A 26,436-nucleotide genomic window follows, 5' to 3' on the forward strand; every position below is an offset into this window, starting at 1 on the left:
TTCAGTCCATCCTGAATACGGCTGCCAGACTCATTCACCTTTCCAACCGCTCCATTTCCGCCACCCCCCTCTGCCAATCCCTCCACTGGCCTACACTCAGTGTCCTCCACCCCCCTCTGCCAATCCCTCCACTGGCTTCCGATTGCACAACGGATCAAATTCAAAATCCTAACACTGACGTACAAAGCCGTCCATCATACTGCCCCGTACTACATCACTGACCTAATATCCAAGTACCGCCCAACACGCACACTCCGCTCCTCACAAGACCTCCTTCTCTCTAGTTCCTTGGTCTCCTCCTCCCATGCCCGCCTCCAGGACTTCTCCAGGGTGTCACCCATCCTCTGGAACTCCCTGCCCCAACCCATTAGATTATCACCTACTCTCCTCTCCTTTAGGTGCACCCTGAAAACCCATCTCTTCAGGGAAGCCTACCCCACCCCCTGCTAACTTGCCGACCTCCTCCACTCTTCCTACCACTCCATCCCCCACAGCTATCTCCTCCTGTGCCCCTATCCCCTCCCTCCTAGATTGTAAGCTCGAAAGAGCAGGGCCCTCAATCCCCTCATGTTTTGCATTGTATTGGTATTGTTCTGTCACATGTTCTGTCCTCCTTTGTAATGTACAGCGCTGAGCGAACTATTGGCGCTTTATAAATACTGTATAATAATAATAATCTATATAGAGGAATCAGGACCTCCTTCTGTGGACCCCTCTAGTGATATAAATATCTATATAAAGGAATTGAGACCTCCTTCTTCCCACTGGTGACCCCTCTAGTGATATAAAGATCTATATAGAGGAATCAGGACCTCCTTCCTCCTGCTGGTGACCCCTCTAGTGATATAATGAAATATATAGAGGAATCGGGACCTCCTTCCTCCTTCTGTGGACCCCTCTAGTGATGCATCCTAGAAATTGTTTTGCTTTCCCCACTGCCTGGCCACATTGTTTGCTCATTTTGAAATCATCTTAAATAAGTACCCCCCAAATCCTTTTCCTCTGCAGTGCTGGCCAACACTGTACCCCAATGTTGTTCTCTCTCAAGGGATTATTTTTCCCTAGGTGCATTATTTTACATTTATAAACATTGAATTGAAATTTCCACTTTTTTGACCAATCTTCCAGCAATGGCAGATCCTGTTCCATGTTACAGACACCTCCAGGGATATCCTCCCTATTACACATCTTTGTGTCATCAGCAAAGAGACATCCCCTTACCCAACAACCCTTTAGTTCTATCCCTTACATATAGATTACATAGAACAGGACCCAGTACAGAGTCTTGGGGTACACCACTAGTGACTGGTCTCTGTTCCGAGTGAACCCCATTTACAACCACACCATGGTATCTTTTAGCCAACTGCACATCCACTGAACCACCAAAGGGCTAAGTCCTAGCTTGTCCAACTCTTGTATTAGATCGTTATGTGGAACTGTATCACATGCCTTGCTGAAATCAAGATATTCTATGTCCATAGCACCACCCTGGTCCAAAACATTGGTAATATAGTAGTCAAAAAGTCCAATCAGATGAGTCTGACATGATCTGCCCTCAGCAAAGCCATGCTGCTTTGGATCCAGCAAGTTATGTGTTTTTAGATCAATAATCCTTCCTTTCAGGAGTGATTCCATTAACTTGACTACCACCCATGTTAGACTTACTGGCCTGTAATTGCCGGCTTCTACCTTGCTGCCCTTCTTGTGGATCAGTACAATATACGCCCTCCGCCAGTCATGGGGAACTTCTCCTGTTAGGAGAGATTGATCAGTTACTGGTCCAACAACTAGACCTCGAGGTTCTCTGAGAACTCTGGGATGATCCATCAGGGCCCATTGCTTTATTAACCTCTTAGCGCTGGCTGCATGCAAATGTGTGGCCCCCTGGCATCTGGGCCTTGATGCCAAGCGGCCGCTCATTTGCGTGCAATTAAGAAAACCATATGTGCTGAGAGTGCATGCCCTGCATGCTCCCAGCACACATGTCCGGTACTCACGGAAAGGTCCGGATCTCCTCTTGTTATCAGGACCTTTCCCGATCATGTGTGACAGATAATCACGGTGGTCACGTGACCCTAAAACTGTCAAGGTCCTACCTTTCCTCAGGGTTTGTGCTGCTCTATGTGCTGTCATCCACCTTAGGTATCTGCAAAGCATTGTGGTATCCTTTATGCTTTCAGGCCTCTGCGGCTCCTCCTCCAGGAGGTGGCGGCTTATCACATTTAAGCCTGCTGTCTGCAGCTGCTCATTGCATTCGTGTCCTGTCTGTTGCATTGCAACAAGCTCCTGTTAGTTTCTCATTGCTCTCCTGGATACCAACTCGGTTTTGGCGATCATCCTTCCTGGCTTCTGAACCCGGCTCTGGCGATCATCCTTCCTGGCTTCTGACCCCGGCTCTGGTGATCATCCTTCCTGGCTTCTGACCCCGGCTCTGGCGACCATTCTTCCTGGCTACTGTCCTACCCAGTCATCCACTGTTGCTGTTGGACTTGCATAGACTCTGTCTTGTTTTTGTACAATAAACCTACCTTTAATTGCACCTCATGTGTCTGGCTCCTCGCTCCCTGACACTACACGAATGCCATGAATCCTGACGTTGCAGGTACGCTCTTGTTCCCTATGTTGGTTGCCAGACTTGATCAGCAGGATCGCTTGTTGGATCAGTTCGCTCAGGCATTGCAAACCCTGCTTGCACGCACAGCGCACCTTGCTCCTGGTGCTATTAGGCTGGTTTTCACTCCTGTGGTTGCTTCCGATGTCGCTCTGGTTGTTGCACCTACCTCCGCATCTGCTGCCGCACCTGCGGTGCCCAGAGGCATGACTGGTTCAGCCCCCCTTCCACAGCGCTTGGGGGGTGAGCCGAGTCAGTGTCGGGGTTTCCTTAACCAAGTGGGCATATATTTTGAATTGATACCCCATGCTTTTCCTACGGAGAGGTCAAAGGTGGGCTTCCTAATCTCACTACTGGTTTTGTTGCCTCCTTCCGTACGGTATTCGATGTGCCTGCTCGCTCCGCCTCTGCTGCTAAGCTGCTCATGTCCATGCATCAGAGTTCATGAACCGTTGCCAAGTACGCCATAGAATTTCGTACCCTGGTGGCAGAGGTGGGTTGGAACAATGAGGCTCTGGTGGCTGCTTTCTCTCATGGTCTCTCAGATGCGTTGAAGGACAAGATTGCAGCAAAAGAACTGCCTGTGGAGCTAGAGGCACTTCCTTGCTAATCCTGATTGACACCAGGCTCAGAGAGAGGCCTTCATGTAAGGAGCATCTGCGGAGGCCTCCTATCCAATTGGCGCCTACGTTTTCTGTTTCATCCGTTCCTCCCTCTCCTCCCACGCCTCCTGGGGATGGCTTGTCTGGCGGTGAGCCCATGCAGCTGGGGTTTGCCCGCCTTTCCGAGAGGGGCGGGCCGCTCGGCGTCGGGAGGGTCGCTGCCTGTACTGTGGTCTCGGTGGGCATTTTCGGCAGTCCTGTCCAGTCCGTCTGGGAAACGCTCGCACCTGAGATCCTGTCGGGGAAAGATCTTCGGTGGAGTTTTCTCATCCCCAGTTTCCCGTAAGGATAAACCGCTAATCACCGTTGTCCTCTCTTGGGCGGAAGGCTTGGTTACGGCCCAGGCGTTGGTAGACTCTGGGGCTGGCGGGTTGTTTATGGACAGTTTGTTTGCTGCCCAGTACTCCATTCCTCTGCAAGCTCGAGTTACTCCATTGGTCCTCGAGGCAATAGATGGCAGGTCCCTGCAACCGTCGCAGGTTACCCACGAGACCCTGCCGGTTGAAGTAGTTATTGGGGCTGTTCACAGGTAGTTGGCCTGTTTCCAGGTAATTTCTTCCCCGCACTACTCCGTAGTTTTGGGCTATCCCTGGCTTCAGAAGCACAATCCGACCTTTGATTGGTGGTGCCAAGATTCTCTCATGGTCGCCACAGTGTGGGGCCGGTTGCATCCGCGGACCTGTTAAGGTGTTGTGTGCCTCCTCAGACTCTGTGTTGCCCACTGAATATGGGGAGTACCTGGACGTGTTTGACAAGGTGCGCTCCGGTGCTCTGCCTCTTCATCGTCCATACGATTGTGCCATAACCTTACAACCCGGTGCCACTCCTTCGCATGGCAGGGTGTATCCTCTTTTGGTTGCGGAGAATCAGGCCATGGAGGAGTACGTTGCGGATGCGCTTTCCCGGGGGCACATTCGCAAGTCTACTTTTCCAGCAGGAGCTGGCTTTTTCTTCATGAAAAAGAAGGGCGGTGAGTTGAAGCATTGCATTGATTTTAGGGGCCTCAATCGAATCATGATTAAGAATGCTTACCCAATTCCATTGATTACCGAGTTGTTTGACCGCCTCAAGGGAGCAACGGTCTTTACTAAACTCGAACTTAGGGCTGTGTACAACCTCGTACGGATCGAGGAGGGTGACGAGTGGAAGACCGCGTTCAACACCAGAACCGGTCACTATGAATCCCTGGTTATGCCCTTCAGGTTGTGTAACGCGCCCGCAGTCTTTCAGGAGTTCATTAATGATGTCTTTCGTGACTTGTTGCAGCAATGCGTGGTGGTTTACTTGGATGACATCCTGGTTTACTCTGCGTCTATGGAGTCTCACATCCAGGATGTTAAGCGGGTGCTGCAATGGTTACGTGAGAATGAGCTTTTCTGTAAGCTCAAGAAGTGTGAATTTCACAGATCCCAGGTTGCCTTTTTGGGCTAAATCATTTCTGCTGTGGGTTTTTCCATGGACCCTCAGAAGGTTTCGTCGGTTCTGCAGTGGCCTCGTCCCAGTGGTCTTTGGTCCATTCAGCACTTTTTGGGATTCGCCAACTATTATCGGAAGTTTATCAGGAAATTCTCCACGCTGGCCAAGCCTCTCTCAGATATGACCAACAAGGGCAGTAATCCTCACAAGTGGTCACCCGAGGCCATTTTAGCTTTCGAAGCTCTGAAATCCGCCTTCGCTTTGGCTCCGATACTGTCTCACCCCAATCCTGGGTTGCCTTTTGTCCTCGAGGTTGATGCATCTGGGACTGGAGTAGGCGCCCTCTTGTCTCAGCATCGGTCACCCAATGGACCCCTACTTCCCTGTGGGTTCTACTCCAGGAAGCTTCCCTCCGCAGAATGCAACTACCAGATTGGAAACAGGGAGTTGTTGGCCATTATTCAGGCTCTCAAGGAATGGAGGCACCTGATCGAGGGTTCTGTGGTTCTGGTTCTCATTCTCACTGACCACAAGAACCTGACGTATCTCTCAGAGGCTAAGAGGTTGATGCCCCGTCAGGCCAGATGGGCTCTGTTCTTGTCGCGCTTTAACTATGTGGTCTCCTATTTGCCTTGCTCCAAGAATGTCAAGGCTGATGCCTTGTCGTGGCAATACTCTGAGCTATCCAGGGAGGACTCTGAGCCTACCTCGGTCATACCTCCGGACCAGATCCTGGCTGCCATTCTTACCAACTAGACTTCTCCCCTTGGGGAGCAGATTTTGGCGGCTAAAACTGATGCTCTTCCTGAGAGACCGACTGGCAGATGTTTCATACCTGAGGGATTGCATACCCACTTGCTGTGTACCTACCATAATTCCAAGACTGCCAGTCATCCAGGTAGGAACCAGTTGTCCTGGGTCGTTTCTCGGTTATTCTGGTGGCCATCTCTCCATTCTGACATTGCCTCATATGTAGCGGCATGTTCGGTCTGTGCCCAGAATAAATCTCCTCGGCATCTTCCATTGGGCCTTCTGCAACCCATTCCCAATGGGGAGAGTCCCTGGTCACACCTGGGCATGGATTTTATTGTGGACCTCCCTGCGTCTCAAGGCCATACGGTCATTCTTATGGTCATTGATTGTTTTTCCAAGATGTGCCATTGTGTTCCGTTCAAAAAATTGCCAACTGTGCAAGAACTGGCTACGGTTTTCACCAGGGAGATCTTTTGCTTGCATGGGTTGCCCAAGGTGATTGTCTCGGACCACGGGAGTCAGTTTGTGTCCAGGTTCTGGCGCGCTTTCTGCTCCCAGTTGGGTATCGAGCTCTCCTTCTCTTCGGCCTACCACCCGCAGTCCAATGGGGCTGTGGAGCGTTCCAACCAGGCCCTGGAACAATTCCTTCGCTGCTATATATCAGACCATCAAGACAATTGGGTCGATCTCCTGCCATGGGCAGAGTTTGCGAGGAACTCGGCTGTCAACTCCTCCTCTGGGATGTCTCCCTTCATGGCCAACTACAGTTGTGACCAAAATTATTCAACCCCCAATGCTGTAAAGGGGTTTAGGGACTATAGTGTACATTTGGAATTGTATTCAGAATCAAATCCTACAAGGACGTTGTAACTACCCAAATGCAACTAAAATGACATCAATTGTTTATGTAATACAGTAGTAAATGGTTCTTATGTGGTTTCTTCATTGCCACAATTATTCAACCCCTTAAAGACTACCACTCTGAAGAACAGAGGTTCATACAGGTGCTTTCCATCAGGTATTGAAAACACCTGTGGATGTCACCGAGCAGCAATCAAGCATAATAAGCACCAATTAGGCAGCTTTAAAATGACTGTGATACTCAGCTCCTTCTAGACATTTACTGGTGTGGTTACAAACATGGTGAAGGCAAGAGAATGGTCCAGGAAGACAAGAGAAGAGGTGATTTCTCTTCACAGGAAGGGCAATGGCTATAAGAAGATTGCAAAGATGTTAAACATACCAAGAGACACCTTAGGAAGCATCATTCGCAAATTCAAGGCAAAGGGCACTGTTGAAACGCTACCTGGTCGTGGCAGAAAGAAGATGCTGACTTCGACTGCTGTGCGCTACCTGAAGCGTAGAGTGGAGAGAAGTCCCCGTGTGACTGCTGAGGAACTGAGAAAAGATTTGTCAGATGTGGGTACAGAAGTTTCAGCCCAGACAATAAGACGCACACTGCGTAATGAAGGCCTCCGTGCCAGAACTCCCAGGCGTACCCCCTTGCTGTCTCCAAAGAATAAGAAGAGTCGACTGCAGTATGCCAAAAGCCATGTGGACAAACCACAAAAGTTGTGGGATAGTGTTCTGTGGACTGATGAAACAAAATTAGAACTGTTTGGGCCCATGGATCAACGCTATGTTTGGAGGAGGAAGAACAAGGCCTATGATGAAAAGAACACCTTGCCTACTGTGAAGCATGGTGGAGGGTCAATCATGCTTTGGGGCTGTTTTGCTTCTGCAGGTACAGGGAAGCTTCAGCGTGTGCAAGGTACCATGAATTCTCTTCAGTACCAGGAGATATTGGATGGAAACGTGATGCAGTCCGTCACACACCTGAGGCTTGGGAGACGTTGGACCTTTCAACAGGACAATGATCCCAAGCATACCTCCAAGTCCACTAGAGCATGGTTGCAGAGGAAAGGCTGGAACATTTTGGAGTGGCCATCGCAGTCACCAGACTTAAATCCGATTGAGAACCTCTGGTGGGACTTAAAGAAAGCAGTTGCAGTGCGCAAGCCTAAGAATGTGACTGAACTGGAGGCCTTTGCCCATGAAGAATGGGCGAAGATACCCGTAGATCGCTGCAAGACACTTGTGTCAAGCTATGCTTCACGTTTAAAAGCTGTTATAACTGTAAAAGGATGCTGTACTAAGTACTAAGATTGAATGTCACTTGGGGGTTGAATAAAACTGATAATGCTGTGAGCACAGAAAAGACATTTGTGGTTATTTCATTATAACTGTTATGTTATATTTGTCTGACCTACAAGTGCCTCTTTAATGTAAATGTAAGCAAGATGACTGAATGATCAAAAGCAATGTCAAACTGGCCAAAACACTCAATTTCAGTGGGGGTTGAATAATTTTGGTCACAACTGTATGAGTTCCAACCCGCTGTATTGCCTGAGTTGTTCTCGCCACAGCACATTCCGGCTGTGGATAACCATCTTGCTGCCCTGCGTTCCTCATGGGGGCAGATCCAGAGGTCCTTGAAGGACTCAGCACAGCGCCAGAAGCTCCAGGCTGATCGTAGATGGTTGCCCGCTCCTTCATACCAGGTCGGAGATTGGGTGTGGTTGTCCACTCGTAACCTCAATCTTCAGGTGCCTGCACCGAAACTGGCTCCCCGTTATGTTGGTCCTTTCTGCTTCCTCCGCAGGGTGTACCCGGTTGCCTATGCCCTTGCTCTTCCTCCTGGGATGCGTATCTCCAATGTCTTCCACGTATCCCTGTTGAAGCCTCTGGTCTGTAATCTCTTTACTGCCTCTCCGCCTCGGCCTCATCCTATCCAGGTTGACGGTCATGAGGAGTATGAGGTGAGCCGCATCCTGGATTCTCGGTTGGTCCGCGGTCGGGTGCAGTTCCTGGTCCATTGGCGTGGTTATGGTCCCAAGGTGCGTTCCTGGGTTCCTTCCATGGATGTTCATGCTCCTGCCCTCCTCCACTCTTTTCACGCCCGCTTTCCCCAGAAGCCTTATGTTGAGCCACGGAGGGGGAGGGGTCCTTGAGGAGGAGGTACTATCAAGGTCCTACCTTTCCTCAGGGTTTGTGCTGCTCCGTGTGCTGGCATCCATCTTAGGTGTCTGCAAAGCATTGTGGGATCCTTAATGCTTTCAGGCCTCTGTGGCTCCTCCTCCAGGAGGTGGTGGCTTATCACATTTAAGCCTGATGTCTGCAGCTGCTCATTGCATTCGTGTCCTGTTTGTTGCATTGCAACAAGCTCCTGTTAGTTTCTCATTGCTCTCCTGGATACCGACTCGGTTTTGGCAAGACTCCTTCCTGGCTTCTGACCCCGGCTCTGGCGATCATCCTTCCTGGCTTCTGACCCCGGCTCTGGCGACCATTTTTCCTGGCTACTGTCCTACCCAGTCATCTGCTGTTGCTGTTGGACTTGCATAGACTATGTCTTGTTTTTGTACAATAAACCTACCTTTAATTGCACCTCGTGTGTCTGGCTCCTCGCTCCCTGACAAAAACCCCATCCTCCTCCCGGCTTCTGAAACCCTCAAAGGGCAAGGAGACGCCGGCGCCAAGGGGTTAAGCTTTAATCGAGCAACTTCCTCTGCCACCTCTGTCTCCAGAAAACCTAAAAATGATCCATCATTACTAGAACCAATATGATTTCCCATCTTATTATTAGTATAATTTATTTCTGAGAAGACTAAACAAAAGTCATTGTTTAAGTGGTTTGCTACATTCAGGTCTCCCTCAACACATAGTAGGTGTTGTGCCCAGTTTTAATTTTAGTGATCCCATCGTATTTTTTCTATCACTAATGTAGCTATAAAATGTTTTATCTCCTTTCTTCATAGATTTAGCAATTTCCTCCTCTTTCTGTGCTTTGGCAGCGCTGATAATGTGTTTGGCCTCCTTTTGTACATTTTTATACTCTTCTCTGTCAGCTCCACCTCCTGTTTCCTTGAATCTCCTATATGATGATTTCTTTTCCTTTACTATCCTACTTCTCTCTTTAGTGAACCATATTGGTTTTCTCTTCTGTTTATTCTTACTAACTTGCCTGACATATAATCTAGTTTCCTCCAGGATGGTAGACTCTAACAGTGCCCACTGATTACTTACTCCGGTCCTTTTACTCCAACCTTTCAACTCATTTTTTAGAAATTCACCCAATTCACCAAAATTTGTCTTTTTGGAATCTAAATCTTTTGTTTTTGTATATGATTTTTCAGTTCTTATTTTAATATCAAACCAAAGACATTGGTGATCATTAGAACCCAAATTTTCTCCCACCTCAACATTAGACAGTCGATCCCCATTTGTCAGTACTAGGTCTAGAATATGATCACCTTGGGTTGGACTTTTTACTGTTTTAGAGAAGCACCATTCAGTGCTTCCATTACATCCCTGTAATGCTTGTAATAGCAGTTTGAGATTTCCAGTTAATGTCAGGCGTGGTGACGTCACCCATAATAAAAACCTCCCCCTTCATTGCCATTTGAGTTATCTCATCAATCAAGAAGTCCTCCTAATCTTCAGTCTGTCCTGGGGGTCTGTATATGACACCAATTCTAAGGGAAGATCCCTCTCTGGTTGGAAGGCAGACCCAGAAGGTTTCCAGTATTTCATTTGTTGTTTGAATTAATGTTCTCCATATGCTATTTCTGACATATATGACAACTTCACCTCCCCTCCCCCCTACTCTGTCTTTCCTGTATAGTGTATAGCCTGGTATAGTTCCCAGTCATCTGAATCCTTGAACCACGTCTCTGTAATTACAAGAAGGTACAAGTGGTCCCTGACATAAGAGCTGTCAGCTCACAAAGCTTGTTGCCTAAACTTCGAGCAACTCTGTCCTGAACAACACCAACCTCACACTTGTTTCAGCCTGCTGGAGACAGAAATGATCCTCAACAATGACATCTCTGCCCCCATTTCTCAGTTTAAATGCATGTCCAAAAACCTCCTAAATTCCATAGTAAGGAGCTGAGTGCCCTTGTGTGAGGGATGCAGACCATCTCTATTGTACAGCTCAATGTCAGACCACCTGATGGCATCATGACTAACAGAACCAAAACCTTGAGCTTTGCACCAATCCTTTCACCAAACATTGGACTCTGCTATACCAAGTACTTCCTCTTGTTGTCCTTTATGGACAGGTAAAACCTCTTTGTATCACACAGAACTGTACAGGAGTCATGAAGAAATCTACCGACAATGACACAAGAAGGAGATCTCATCGTATGACCAAAAGATCCTCGAGAATCCAGAATCCCATCACCATCCCCCCAATTCCATCCCTGATCCCTACAAGACAGAAGACACAGAAGATTCTAGAAGTCACCAAGAAGATGATGGAGCTGCTGACAGGAGAGGTGAGCGGTGCCGGGAATTCTGGGACATTCTCCAGTAACAGACAAGGGATGTGTCTGGATGGTGACTGTATCATTGTGTGTGTCAGGTTCCTATAAGGTGTCAGGGTGTCACTGTCTATTTCTCCATGGAGGAGTGGGAGTATTTAGAAGGACACAAGGATCTCTACAAGGACGTCATGATGGACAATCAGCCGCCCCTCACATCACCGGGTAAGAGGAGACTTTATTGTAAAGGAGAGAGCAGTACGGAGGATCCACCTAGATCCCCCATCATCTGATAAACACATAGAAACAATGGATTCAGTCTCAGGAGACAGGAGGCAGCAGTGTGAGACCTCTGCAGCTTGTCTCATGTGAACATCTAGGCCACCACTGATTGCTGAATACCAATATTATGAGTCCTGACCCTTACACTATATAATTTATATTGTACATTACATACTCCTGACCCCTGCACTATATACTCTATGTTGTACATTCCATACTCCTGACCCCTGCACTATATACTCTGTTGTAGATTCCATGGTTTTGACTTCTGCTCTCCCCCCCTCCCCCCACTGCTATATATACACATAATATGGATTCTCTTTTGTTACACCCATTTCCTCCCAGCTGGACATTTTATATCGGATGATGTGATTGGAGCACAGACTTTTACATGGTGATAATAATGTGATAACATCCTCCAACTTTGGACCCTTAAACAGAAAGTGATAATGAGGGAGGAGTCAATACCCCAATGATGGTGGTCTTCAGGATCAGTCCAGTCTTCATCTTGGTTGTTCTCCCCCCATCCTCACTCTCTGACCTCTGGTGGGGCTCAGCCCCGCTGTTCTTCATGACTAAATCATGGACTAAATAAGGAAGTGCAGTACTTCTTGTGTTGGGAAGATGGCGATGAGTGATAGAGCGGGTGGGGACCCTCGTCCTATAATCCCCTCATCACTGTCCCTCCTATAAAAGACAGTTCTGGTTGTTTCCTCACTCTCTGACTAAGGTCCATGAATAAAGAAATGACCTGGTAGGAGATCAGAGGAGCCATTTCCTAGTTTCCTTGAGGGTGGAATTGTAAGCTCCTCAGAGACCAAGCTGACTGATGTGGGCGGAGTCCTGGTTTGGGGGAACCAATCAGCTCCTGTCTAGTAATCCTCTTTGTCTTTGCATTTTAGTCCATGGCTGGGAGATGAGGAAAACCTCAGAGGATTGTCTCACTTTGTCTCCAGACTGGAAAGTAGAAGATGAGGACATCACACAGTATAGTCCAGGAGAAAACCCGGCTCCCTCCAATGTCCATCCGGCACCACCCAGTGTAGATGGACCATCGGATTCCTCGTATCCTGAGGAACCTCAGACAGTGCGGGACCGGGCCGGCCTTCCAACAGGGAAGATATTCTCCTGTACTGAGTGCGGGAAGGGATTTCATTTTAAATGCCATCTTAATGTGCATAAAAGAACTCACACGGGAGAGAAGCCATATTCCTGTCCTGAGTGCGGGAAATGTTTTTCACAGAAGTCCAGTCTTTACACACATCAGAGATCTCACACAGGGGAGAAACCGTATTCCTGTTCTGAGTGCGGGAAATTTTTTTCACAGAAGTCCACTCTTTACACACATCAAAGATCTCACACAGGGGAGAAGCCATATTCCTGTCATGAGTGTGGGAAATATTTTTCAGATAGGTCTATTCTTTACACACATCAGAGATCTCATACAGGAGAGAAGCCGTATTCCTGTCCTGAGTGCGGGAAATGTTTTTCACAGAAGACCAATCTTTACACACATCAGAGATCTCACACAGGGGAGAAACCATATTCCTGTTCTGAGTGTGGGAAATTTTTTTCATTGAAATCCCATTTTCACAAGCATCAGAGATATCACACGGGGGAAAAGCTGTATTCCTGTTCTGAGTGTGAGAAATGTTTCTCAGAGAAGTCCAGTCTTTACAGACATCAGAGATCTCACACGGGGGAGAAGCCATATTCCTGTCTTGAGTGCAGTAAATGTTTTTCCGTGAAGTCCAATCTTTACAAACATCAGATGTCTCATACAGGGGAGAAGCCATATTCCTGTCCTGAGTGCGGGAAATGTTTTTCACAGAAGTCCAATCTTTACAGCCATCAGAGATTTCACACGGGGGAGAAGTTGCATTCCTGTCCTGAGTGTGGGAAATGTTTTTCACAGAAGTCCCATCTTTACACACATCAGAGATCTCACACGGGGGAGAAGCCGTATTCCTGTCCTGAGTGCGGGAAATGTTTTTCACAGAAGTCCCATCTTTACACACATCAGAGATCTCACACGGGGGAGAAGCCGTATTCCTGTCCTAAGTGCGGGAAATGTTTTTCAGTGAAGTCGCATCTTTCCAGACATCAGACATCTCACACATGGGAGAAGCCATATTCCTGTCCTGAGTGAGGGAAATGTTCCTCACTGAAGTCCTGTCTTCCTGTACATCAGGGGTCCCACACAACCCTGGAGGTGTATTAGTGCCTTGAGTGTGGGAAATGTCTTCTAGATGAATGTTGCTGGACATCCCAGCTCTCATGTGGGGAAGAAGCACACCCTGATATACACCTCAGATATACTCCATGGCTGATCTTCATCATGGAAGAAACAGTTGATAAGGAGATCTGATGTCCCCAAAGACATGGATGAAGTGTGGGACCGGGTTGGCCATTGATAGCAGGAGAAGAATAAAAATAGAGTCCTGCCCTGGGATTGGCTGAGTACATTTTGTGGCGGGAGATTTCACAAGCACTTGGAGGTCTATTATAATACTTTGTGGACAAATGTTCCAAGCACTCATTAGGCCCACAGTTGTAGGTGAGGACAATACTTGCATGGTGGGGGATCACTGAAGAGGTGGGTGGTAATAAAATGTCCCAATTCTAGAAGAGTGACTGATGGTGTACACATGGAAGCAATGGAATTGTGTGTATACCGGGAATGAAGGAGTGATTGGTGAATGCACATATGGGGACTTTCCCGTGTCTTTCTCCATACATGTTTCTTCTTGTATGTTTCCCGTGATACAAATGTCTGTGTATATGATCGGCACATGATGGTCTGTCTATGACAAACGTTTTATTGATCTGATCATTTCCATGGTGATTGTGGACACATTGTGATTGGTTGATGGGGGATGGAAAGAACAGAGAGCAGGAAGTAGAGCGCCATCCTTTCTACCTTTCTCTATTCCTAGTTCAGATTTGTAGCAGAAATCCCCAACATGTAGCAATACACGGACAATTGATATCAGACAATGAGGCAGAGGAAGGCCAATCATGAAGCTGTGGGTGGTGCAGCATAGACTGGAACAGGGTCCTCCAGGAGTGCAGCTCACACTGCGGGCAGAACTCCTCCTACTGGGACATTCAGGCTTCACACAGCTACAGCTGCACTCCTGGGACTGCCACGCCTGGACTGTATATGGGGCGGGTGTGGAGGGAGAAGGAGCAGGGATTGGCTAATGGAAAGTGGGAGCATCTCTGAGTTACTGATGGATATACAGTATATGGAGATCAAGGAGAGTTCATCTTCTGCCGGCTATAGATGGGGCCCTTCAACAGTTGGAGTATAGGGGATGATAATGACTGGGTCAAATCTGCAGAGAAGATGGGGTAATGGGATCTCCTTGGGTGAAGTGGGGTTGAGGTGTCTGCTAGCAGTGTCCACGTGTGAGAAAGAGAGGAAGTGGGGGAGGGTAAAGGTGTCTGCTAGCAGTGTCCACGTGTGAGAAGTAGAGCAGAAGTGGGGGAGGGTAAAGGTGTCTGCTAGCAGTGTCCACGTGTGAGAAGTAGATGAGAAGTGGGGGAGGGTAGAGGTGTCTGCTAGCGGTGTCCACGTGTGAGAAGTAGAGCAGAAGTGGGGGAGGGTAGAGGTGTCTGCTAGCAGTGTCCACGTGTGAGAAGTAGATGAGAAGTGGGGGAGGGTAAAGGTGTCTCTAGCGGTGTCCACGTGTGAGAAGTAGAGCGGAAGTAGGGGAGGGTAGAGGCGTCTGCTAGCGGTGTCCATGTGTGATAAGTAGATGGGAAGTGGGGGAGGGTAAAGGTGTCTGCTAGCTGTGTCCACATATGAGAAGTACAGCGGAAGTGGGGGAGGGTAGAGGTGTCTGCTAGCGGTGTCCACGTGTGATAAGTAGATGGGAAGTGGGGGAGGGTAAAGGTGTCTGCTAGCTGTGTCCACATATGAGAAGTAGAGCGGAAGTGGGGGAGGGTAAAGGTGTCTGCTAGCGGTGTCCACGTGTGAGAAGTAGATGGGAAGTATGGGAGGGTAAAGGTGTCTGCTAGCTGTGTCCACATATGAGAAGTAGAGCGGAAGTGGGGGAGGGTAGAGGTGTCTGCTAGCAGTGTCCACATGTGAGAAGTAGAGCAGAAGTGGGGGAGGGTAGAGGTGTCTGCTAGCAGTGTCCACGTGTGAGAAGTACAGCAGAAGTGGGGGAGGGTAGAGGTGTCTGCTAGCAGTGTCCACGTGTGAGAAGTACAGCAGAAGTGGGGGAGGGTAAAGGTGTCTGCTAGCGGTGTCCACGTGTGATAAGTAGATGGGAAGTATGGGAGGGTAAAGGTGTCTGCTAGCTGTGTCCACATATGAGAAGTAGAGCGGAAGTGGGGGAGGGTAGAGGTGTCTGCTAGTGGTGTCCACGTGTGAGAAGTAGATGGGAAGTATGGGAGGGTAAAGGTGTCTGCTAGCGGTGTCCACATGTGAGAAGTAGAGCAGAAGTGGGGGAGGGTAGAGGTGTCTGCTAGCGGTGTCCACGTGTGAGAAATAGAGCAGAAGTGGGGGAGGGTAGAGGTGTCTGCTAGCAGTGTCCACGTGTGAGAAGTACAGCAGAAGTGGGGGAGGGTAGAGGTGTCTGCTAGCGGTGTCCACATGTGATAAGTAGATGGGAAGTGGGGGAGGGTAAAGTTGTCTGCTAGCGGTGTCCACGTGTGAGAAATAGATGGGAAGTGGGGGAGGGTAGAGGCGTCTGCTAGCTGTTTCCACGTGTGAGAAGTACTTTATCCACTTCAATCCATTCCTCTACTACTCCGGCATGGAGACGTAACCAAACTAAACACAGCTCTCTCACAATTTCTCTGGAGGGGTCGCCATCCACGCATAGCTTTGCAAAACCTCTATCTCCGGAGGAGCGAGGGGGGATCGGGCCTTCCCAACATTCACATACCGGAGGAGCGAGGGGGGATCGGGCCTTCCCAACATTCACATACCGGAGGAGCGAGGGGGGATCGGGCCTTCCCAACATTCACATACCGGAGGAGCGAGGGGGGATCGGGCCTTCCCATCATTCACATATATAACCTTGCATGTCTCTTACACATCAGTCTACACTGGCTATCCAAGTCGTCTATTTACTCTCCCAGCTAGAATCTGACATGGTAACCCGCACAATGTAGCTGCTATTTTACATGCAATATAAACCAGCTTCCAACTCCCCTAAAAAACAATCCTCTTTTACGTGACACATTGGTGGCCTGGAGAGAAATCAGACGCAAATTGGGAGTGTCCCCATGGGTTTCCCTCTACCTCCCTATTCATGGTAATCCATCTTTCCCTCATCCACAACAATACGCGGCCTACGCTAATGGCACACTTAGGACCTTACACTTGTTCCACAATCTTTGACTCTTCCTCCGGTAAACCTCCACCAATCCTGCGCACATTAGGGACCCTGGACTTGCCTTCACACCATTTTATATATGCAATGCAAGTAATAAACTTTGTTAAATCACCAGCTCCTGACAAGCCTTCTCTTTTTCAAACCACATTGGTTGACACTCTGTTGAGCAGAGGCAGGTTCAAGACTTCAGATATTTACTCCCCACTTAACCCTTGCTTTACTAAACCTTTAGAGTCTACATCTGTGACCTCATGGGTCAAGGACTTCCAGGACTTACTGTGGAACACATTTTGGCAGGCTTCAACACCACCTGTGCCTATGTTACGAACGAGTTCTGTCAGGAACAGCAACTGAAAATTATGCATCGGGCCTACATGCCTCGCTCTTCCTCCAAGTCCGCATCAAACACGTCTCAATGTCCTCTCTGCCTCTGTAACCTACCAAACCTTAAACACAGATTTTGGACTTGCCATCCTATCTCCACATTTTGGGATCAAGCGCTATCTTTCATCCAATTTGTGACAGGAGTTAAACTCCCTGAATCTCCAATACATCTACTATTCGGCAATTTGGACTCTACCCTTTTCATGCTTCACAGGGGCCTCAACTCACTTCCTCAACAAAACAAGTCTTGGATGTCTACTTGCCTCCTGATGGCAAGACGAGCCATCCTGAAAAAACTATCTGTAGATACTACACCACCAACCATATCTGACGTCAAAAAGGATCTCATCCACCTCCTCCACACAGACAAACTTCATCTTTTCTCATCCTGTCCAAACAAATCGGACTCTTTCGCATGAAAATGGCAAATATACGTATCAAGAACATTCTATCTGAACAAAGAAGCCTTCTGGAAAATGCTATGGCAGATCCTGCCCCCACCTACACCCCCTCCAGAACACTGTCTCCACTTCTGACTAAAACGTATGGATAATGTATTTATTAAGGCATTAGTGGTCCTGAGATCCCTCTGCTCCACGGAGGTCAACCCATCTAAATCCAACTTGTCATATGAGCATGAGGCCATGATGTCCTTAGGATCCACCCCTCCCTCCCCTTCAAGGGGTCGCTGAACAACGTGATACTTAGATGCTCCACTAGAGGTTCCGGCTATACTTATATGTCTATTTATCCCTCTCTAATCCCACACATCAGAGATCAGGGGATTCCTTTTTATTCCCTTTCTAGCTCCCTTTTCTTTCTGCCCTTCCCCCCTTCTTTCCACCCCCCCTCCCTCCCTACCCCCTTCCTTCCAACCCCTCCTTCCCTTCTCCCCCCCTCCCCCTTCTTAAGCCCTCTGCTGTAGTCCTTTTTCTTTGTCTTTCTTTTATGTCCCTTTGTACATTTGTAGGATGTATTGTAGGATGTATAGATGTTGATGTGAGCCCCGGTCTCCTCACTGCAACACACATTGGAGAGCAGAACCCAGCAATGCTCTATGTACATCATCTGCAATGTCTATCCAGTCATTAATGTCATCTCTTCTCCCTGTTTGTAACACCCAAACGACTTGATGTTTTCTTTTTTTTATTGACATAAAACCCAATAAATATTTCTTTAAAAAAAAAAAGTTCACAATGATGGTAAAAATTATTGTAGGCCCAAAATATCTATCACACTAGTAAAGAAATACAATTCCAGTATCTATCCCGCCATTTGTAGACGCTGCAACTTTCACAGAAAACGATTCATTTACACGGATTGGGATTTTATTTTTAGCAAAGACACGGAGCAGAATACATTCTGGACGAAATTTATGACGAAATTTTAATTTTAATTTTTTTTTGCTGGACATGATTAACCTCTTGCCCTCCAGAGGATTTACCCCCCTTCCTGACCACGCCTCTTTTTGATATTCAGAGCTGCACTAATTCCACTGATAATTGCGCGGTCATGCAATGCTTCACCCAAACAAAATTTACATCCTTTTTTCACACAAATAGAGCTTTCTTTTGGTGGTATTTGATCACCCGTGTGCTTTTTATTTTTCGCGCTACAATCAAAAAAATACCGAACATTTTGAAGAAAAACCAAATTGTTTACTTTCGGCTATAAAAAATATATAGTAAACTCAAAGTTAGTCATAAATTTAGGCCAAAATGTATTCTGCTCCATGTTTTTGGTGAAAAATCCCAATAAGTGTATATTGATTGCTTTGTGTGATAGTTATAGCGTCTACAAACTATGGGATAGATAATGGAATTTACACCATTTTTTGCTATACAGCGCTGCGCTAGTGTTACTGACAATTGCGCGGTCATGCAATACAGTAAATAAATGAAATTTACGTCCTTTTGAGCTTTCTTTCCATGGTATTTGATCACCTGTGCAATATTTATTTTTGGTGCTATAAACAAAAAACATTTTGAAAAAAAAAGTTTTGAAAAAAAAAACATTTTCTCATTTCTGTCATAAAAATATTAAAAAATACTAAAATATTCTGCTACATATCTTTGGTTAAAAATATTCCCAATAATTGTATATTGATTGCTTTGTGTGAAAGTTATAGCGTCTACAAACTATGGGATAGATAATGGGATTTACACAGCTTTTACTTTCTGACTGCCCATCACATTTCTTGAGGTGCTAAAATACCAGAATAGTACAAACACCCCCAAATGACCCCTTTTCAGAAAGTAGACACCCTAAGCTATCTGCTGAGAGGCATATTGAGTCCATGGAAGATTTTTTTTATTTCCACAAGTTTCTGGAAAATTACAAAAACGTTTTTTACACAAAGTTGTCATTTAAATGATATATTTGTCACACAAGCCATGGGTATATGTGGAATTACACCCCAAAATACATTCTGCTACTTCTACCAAGTATGAGGATACCACATGTGTGAGACTTTTTGGGAGCCTAGCCACATACAGGAACCTGAAATCCAATGACCGCTTTGAAAGCCTGAAGGTGCGTAACTTCCTCATTTCACTTCCTCACTACCTATCACAGTTTCGGAGGCCCTGACATGCCAGGATAGCACCAAATGACCCCTTTCTTGAAAGTAGACACCCCAGGGAATTTAAAAAGAGGCATGGGGAGTATTTTGCAGATCTCATTTTTTCTCAAAAGGTTTTGAAATATAAAAAAAATAGAAACATTTCTTTTGTTTTTTTTCTTCAATCTTCAAAAACTTATGGCAGCAAATGAGATCTACACTACCAGATGCTTCTCGGGGCTGCAGTTCCTCTGAGCTCCACAAGGTGGGGATCTCACTTCTACCCAGACAGGAAGTCTCTATGGAAGACAGATAAGTAGTGATGTCAGGTACAGACAGGAAGTGATGTCAGGTACAGACAGGAAGTGATGTCAGGTACAGGCAGGAAGTGACCTGAAATAAAGACAAAGTTCCGTGTGGCACAAAGAAAAAGAGACATCGGTGGAAGTAGCAGCAGAGGAGGTAATAAGATGGTATTTCCTATTTACACCCAGTAACCCCCCATCATGTCCATCCTCTTCCTCCATAGTCATGTCCATCCTCTTCCTCCATAGTCACATCCGTCCTCTTGCTCCATAGTTATGTCCGTCCTCTTCCTCCACAGTCATTGTGATTAGAGATGAGCGAATCGAACCAGGCGAACCGGAATTCGAGTCGAATTTCAGGAAATATTCGATTCGCGTCGAATTCGAAATTTTGCCTACTTCGGGTGCGCGAATCGAATATTTCCCGATCAGCTGGCAAAAGTGTCCCTGCAGTGAGCTCCGCTATTTCTGACAGTTCTCTGACAGAAGGAACACATGTAAAGCGGTTGAAACATTGTATCTATTAGTTTCCATTTAGGATACAGATGTTTCAACCGCTGTACATGTGAAGAAGCTGTCAGAGAACTGTCAGAAATAGAGGAACTCTGCACATACACTTTTTGCCGGTTTGGAATTCTTATTTTCATCCTACTTCTTCTTCTTCTACTTCTTCATCCTCAGAAGAAGAAGAAGAGGATGAGGATGAAGAAGAAGAAGAAGAAGAAGAAGTAGGATGAAAATAAGAATAATTCCAAGCCGGCAAAAAGTGTATGTGCAGAGCTCCTCTAAGTGTATGTGCAGAGCTCCTCTAAGTGTATCTGCAGAATAGAGGAACTCTGCGCATACACTTTTTGCCGGAAACCGCTGTATGGAGGGAATGTCCCAGAACTGTCAGAAATAGACTATTTATGACAGTTCTGGGACATTCCTTCCATACAGCGGTTGAAACATTGTATCTATTTTTTTCCATAAATGACATTCTGCAGATACACTTAGAGGAGCTCTGCAGATACACTTTTTGCCGGCTTGGAATTATTCTTATTTTCATCCTACTTCTTCTTCTTCATCCTCATCCTCTTCTTCTTCTTATGAGGATGAGAATGAAGAAGAAGAAGTAGGATGAAAATAAGATTAATTCCAAGCCGGCAAAAAGTGTATCTGCAGAGCTCCTCTAAGTGTATCTGCAGAATGTCATTTATGGAAAAAAATAGATACAATGTTTCAACCGCTGTATGGAGGGAATGTCATAGAACTGTCAGAAATAGACTATTAATGACAGTTCTGGGACATTCCTTCCATACAGCGGTTGAAACATTGTATCTATTTGTTTCCATAAATGGATCCATTTATGGAAACAAATAGATACAATGTTTCAACCGCTGTATGGAGTGAATGTCCCAGAACTGTCAGAAATAGACAGAAACTGTCACAGAACTGTCCTTCTTCTCATCCTTCTCCTTCTTCTCATCCTTCTTCTCATCCTTCTCCTTCTTCTCATTCTTCTCCTTCTTCTCATCCTTCTCCTTCTCCTTCTTCTCATCCTTCTCCTTCTTCTCATCCTTCTTCTCATCCTTCTTCTCATCCTTCTCCTTCTTCTCATCCTTCTCCTTCTCCTTCTTCTCATCCTTCTCCTTCTTCTCCTTCTCCTTCTTCTCATCCTTCTCCTTCTTCTCATCCTTCTCCTTCTTCTCATCCTTCTCCTTCTCCTTCTTCTCATCCTTCTCCTTCTCCTTCTTCTCATCCTTCTCCTTCTCCATCTTCTCATCCTTCTCCTTCTCCTTCTTCTCATCCTTCTCCTTCTGCTTCTCCTTCTTCTCATCCTTCTCCTTCTTCTCATCCTTCTCCTTCTTCTCATCCTTCTCCTTCTTCTCATCCTTCTCCTTCTCCTTCTTCTCATCCTTCTCCTTCTTCTCATCCTTCTTCTCATCCTTCTCCTTCTTCTCATCCTTCTTCTCATCCTTCTCCTTCTTCTCATCCTTCTCCTACTTCTCATCCTTCTCCTTCTTCTCATCCTTCTCCTTCTTCTCATCCTTCTCCTTCTTCTCATCCTTCTCCTTCTCCTCCTTCTCATCCTTCTCCTTCTCCATCTTCTCATCCTTCTCCTTCTCCTTCTCCTTCTTCTCATCCTTCTCCTTCTCCTTCTTCTCATCCTTCTCCTTCTCCTTCTTCTCATCCTTCTCCTTCTCCTTCTTCTCATCCTTCTCATCCTTCTCCTTCTCCTTCTTCTCATCCTTCTCCTTCTCCTTCTTCTCATTCTTCTCCTTCTCCTTCTTCTCATCCTTCTCCTTCTCCTTCTTCTCATCCTTCTCCTTCTTCTCATCCTTCTCCTTCTCCTTCTTCTCATCCTTCTCCTTCTCCTTCTCCTTCCTCATCTCCAAGGGCATTTAAATTAAAGGTACAGTGTTCTGCACTAATTTAAAGGCTCTCTGAAGCCTAGAAACCCTTTTAATAAGTTAACTTCGTAGCGAATTAATTCGCATCGAATCAAATTTCATACTGGAATTCGCCGAATCAGCCGAATCGAATTTTTGAGAAATTTGCTCATCTCTAATTGTGATGTCTTTTATCTCCAGCAGATGATGATACACACATATATAGTGTGGGGACCCAGATTAACCCCTTCAGGGGGAGGAGTTGATGATAATATATTTGCTCCCAAAGCTGGCCTACATGGTTCAGTTTTATCGTTCAGCCAGCGGGATGAGAGAAAAAAATATTATTATTATTATGCATGACTTATATAGCGCCAACAGTTTGCTCAGCGCTTTACAATATAAAGGGAGACAATACAGCAACAATACAGTTCAATACAAGAGGGATAGGAGGGCCTGATCCTGGGAGCTTACAATCTAGGAGGGAGGGGCTAGTGGTACAAAAGGTAGTAACTGTGGGGGATGGACTGGTTGGAGGAGTAGAAGATTCCATTATTAGCTGAGGGCAGGATAGGCTTCCCTGAAGCGATAGATTTTTAGAGATCACCTAAACGTGAGCAGAGTAGGCGATAGTCTGATAAATTGGGGTAGAGAGTTCCAGAGGATGGGAGAAGTCCTGGAGATGAGCATGGGAGGAGGAGACAAGGGAGCTAGAGAGCAGAAGGTCTTGCGAGGAGCGGAGAGGACGGTTTGGGTGATAAAGAGACAAGATTGGTGATGTAATTTGGGGCAGAATTATAAATGGCTTTATATGTTATTGTTAATGTTTTGAATTTTATCCGTTGGGCAATGGGAAGCCAGTGGAGGGATTGGCAGAGAGGGGTGGAGGACACTGAGTGGAGGTCAGTGGAAGGATTTGCAGAGAGGGATGGAGGACACTGAGTGGAGGCAGTGGAGGGATTGGCAGAGAGGGGTGAAGGACACTGAATGGAGGCCAGTGGAGGGATTGGCAGAGAGGGATTGAGAACACTGAGTGGAGGTCAGAGAAGGGATTGGCAGAGAGGGATGGAGAACACTGAATGGAGGTCACTGGAGGGACTGGCAGAGAGGGCTGGAGAACACTGAGTGGAGGCCAGTGGAGGGATTGGCAGAAAGGGGTGGAGGACACTGAATGGAGGCCACTGGAGGGATTGGCAGAGAGGGCTGGAGAACATTGAGTGGAGGCCAGTGGAGGGATTGGCAGAGAGGGGTGGAGGACACTGAATGGAGGCCAGTGGAGGGATTGGCAGAGAGGGGTGGAGGACACTGAATGGAGGCCACTGGAGGGATTGGCAGAGAGGGGTGGCAGATACAGAACGGTTAGTAAGGTGGATGAGTCTGGCAGCAGCATTCATGATAGACTGAAGAGGGGATACCCTGCGATGAGGTCGGCCAATGAGGAGGGAGTTACAACAGTCAAGGCGAGATATAACAAGGGAGTGAATAAGTTGCTTAGTGGTTTCCAAGGTTAGGAACGGGCGCATCTTGGAGATGTTGCGGAGGTGAAGTCTACAAGATTTGGACAGTGATTGGATTTGGGGCTGAAAGGACAGATGGGAGTCTAGGATTACACCTAGTACCCTGGCATGAGGAGAGGGAATGATGGTTGTATTATTGATCTTGATGGAGAAGTCAGGGGAGGGGCACAGGCTGGGGGGAATACTAAGAGCTCAGTTTTGGAAAGATTGAGTTTGTGGAAGTGGAGTGACATCCATGCCGATATGTCACTTAGTAGGTTAGTAATGCGAGAGGAGACTGAAGGGGTGAGGTGAGGAGGAGACTGAAGGGGTGAGGTGAGGGGTAGAGAGATAGATTTGTGTGTCATCAGCACAGAGATGGTACTTAAAGCCATGGGAGTTTATCAAGTGACCAAGGGAGGAGGTGTAGATGGAGAAGAGAAGGGGTCTAAGGACAGAGCCTTGAGGGACCTCTACAGAAATAGGAAGTGAGGGGGAGGTGGCAGCATTATAGGTAATGCTGAAGAAGCGCTGTGATAGGTAGGAGGAGAACCAGGAGAGAGCAGAGTCTCGGAGGCCAAGAGAGTGGAGTTTTTTGAGGAGGAGGGGATGGTAAACAGTATCAAAAGCCGCAGAGAGGTTAAGTAGTAAGAGTACGGAGTAGTGGTCATTCGTTGGGATTAGTACAGAGTAGTGGCCATTGGTTGGGATGAGTATGGAGTAGTGGCCACTGATTGTGATGAGTACAGAGTAGTGGCCATTGGTTGGGATGAGAACGGAGTAGTGGTCATTGGTTGGGAAGAGTACGGAGTAGTGGTCATTGGTTGGGATGAGTACGGAGTAGTGGCCATTGGTTGGGATGAGTGCGGAGTATTGGCCATCGGTTGGGATGAGAATGGAGTAGTGGTCATTGGTTGGGATGAGTACGGAGTAGTGACCATTGGTTGGGATGAGTACGGAGTAATGGCCATTGGCTGGGATGAGTACGGAGTAGTGGCCATTGGTTGGGATGAGTACGGAGTAGTGGCCATCGGTTGGGTGAGTGCGGAGTAGTGGCCATCGGTTGGGATGAGAATGCAGTAGTGGTCATTGGTTGGGATAAGTATGGAGTAGTGACCATTGGTTGGGATGAGTACGGAGTAGTGGCCATTGGTTGGGATGAGTACGGAGTAGTGGCCATTGGTTGGGATGAGTACGGAGTAGTGGTCATTGGTTGGGATTAGTATGGAGTAGTGGCCATTGGTTTTAGCAGTTAGTAGATCATTAGTGAGGTTTAGTAGGGCAGTATCAGTGGAGTGTAGAGAGTGAAAGCCAGACTGTAAAGGGTGAAGAAGGTTGTTGTCGGTGAGGTGGGAGATCAGGCGATTGTAGACTAAGCGTTCTAGGAGTTTAGAGGTAAATGGCAGCAGGGAGATGGGTCTTAAGTTGTTCAGGTTGGTGGGGTCCAGGGAGGGCTTGTTAAGTATGGGAATGATGTGTGCATGCTTTAGAGGGGTGGGGAAGGCACCATTAGAGAGGGAAAGATTGAAGATGTGAGTGAGGGAGCATAGGATGGAAGAAGGGGGTGACCGTAGTAGTTGTGAGGGGACAGGATCCAGGGGGCAGGTAGTGAGACGGGCTTCTGAGAAAACCTTAGTGACCTCTTCGGTAGTAGCGAGGTCAGAAGAGGAAAGTGTTGAGGGAGGTTTAGTATAAGGTATGCTAAGTTGGATGGATGTCTGTGCAGAGGAGAGGCCCCTACGAATTGCATCAATCTTGTTTTTGAAATGATTTGCAAACTCATGAGCAGTGAGTGACGTACTGGGTGGAGGTGGAGAAAGTAGAGAGTTAAAAGTAGAGAAGAGACGACAAGGACTGGATGACAAGGTATTAATAAGAGTGACAAAGTCGTCTTGTTTGGCAGCATGAAGGGAGGAATTGTATGTGAAGAAAGCAGATTTATATTGGGTGAATGCTTGCTGAGATTTGGTTTTACGCCACAATCGCTCCAGCGCACTACTATGTCTCCTAAGATGTCTGGTGTGGTCAGTCTGCCACGGATGTAATGGTCGGGGCCTGATGCTTCGCGTTGTTAGAGGAACAAGTGAGTCCAGTGTGGATGATAGTGAATAGAGATGAGCGAAGAAATGAAAAATTTGATTCGACTGATTTGGCGAATTCGTGGACAATATTCGATTCGAGTCGAATAAATTCGCTGTGAATTTAACTTAAAAAAGGGTGTTTCTAGGCTTCAGAGAGACTTAATATTAGTGCAGAACACTGTACCTTTAATTTAAATGCCCTTGGAGTCTGCTGGGGAAGAAAAATAATACTGTCAGTCAGTATGACATGCAGATGAGTGCGGTCGATCTTAGAATCACCGCACACTTCACTCATTTGGCCAGTCACGGGGCCAAAACCAGAGTGTGGAGCCACAGTGTGGCGGCGGAGGCAGCAGCAATGGGAGGCCATACAGCAACCTATGACAAAATGGAAACCAGCAGGAGTGTGAGGAGATTTCAAAGTGGCACATGGCAGAGTGGAAGCAATGGGAGGCCGTACAGGGACCCAGGTCACACTGTGGGACCAGCAGCAGCGTGACCAGGCGGTATGGGGGCCCATGGCCGATATGGGGCCTGGCGGCACCTATGGAAGGCCGCTAATCTGCCAGCAACCTATGACAAAATGGAAAACCGCAGGAGTGTGAGGAGACCTCAAAGTGGCACATGGCAGAGTGGGAGCAATGGGAGGCGGTACAGGGACCCAGGTCACACTGTGGGACCAGCAGCAGCGTGACCAGGCGGTACGGGGGCCCATGGCCGATATGGGGCCTGGCGGCACCTATGGAAGGCCGCTAATCTGCCAGCAACCTATGACAAAATGGAAAACCGCAGGAGTGTGAGGAGACCTCAAAGTGGCACATGGCAGAGTGGGAGCAATGGGA

General features: G+C 47.1%; 1 protein-coding gene across 1 annotated transcript in view; it reads left to right on the plus strand.

Annotated features, from left to right (window-relative positions):
• Positions 1 to 13,737, plus strand: part of LOC149445459 (uncharacterized) — a 54,058-nt gene extending 40,321 nt beyond the window's left edge. The window contains exon 2 of the mRNA XM_089653794.1: positions 12,459 to 13,737. Within this exon, the coding sequence (XP_089509920.1) occupies positions 12,459 to 13,194 (736 nt within the window). The 3' untranslated portion in view covers positions 13,195 to 13,737. The remainder of the gene's footprint in view (positions 1 to 12,458) is intronic.
• Positions 13,738 to 26,436: the final 12,699 nt, after the last annotated feature.

Source organism: Staurois parvus, unplaced genomic scaffold, assembly GCF_062004578.1.
Source record: "Staurois parvus isolate SC_StPar_1 unplaced genomic scaffold, SC_StPar_1.0 ptg000720l, whole genome shotgun sequence".
NCBI lineage: Eukaryota > Metazoa > Chordata > Amphibia > Anura > Ranidae > Staurois > Staurois parvus.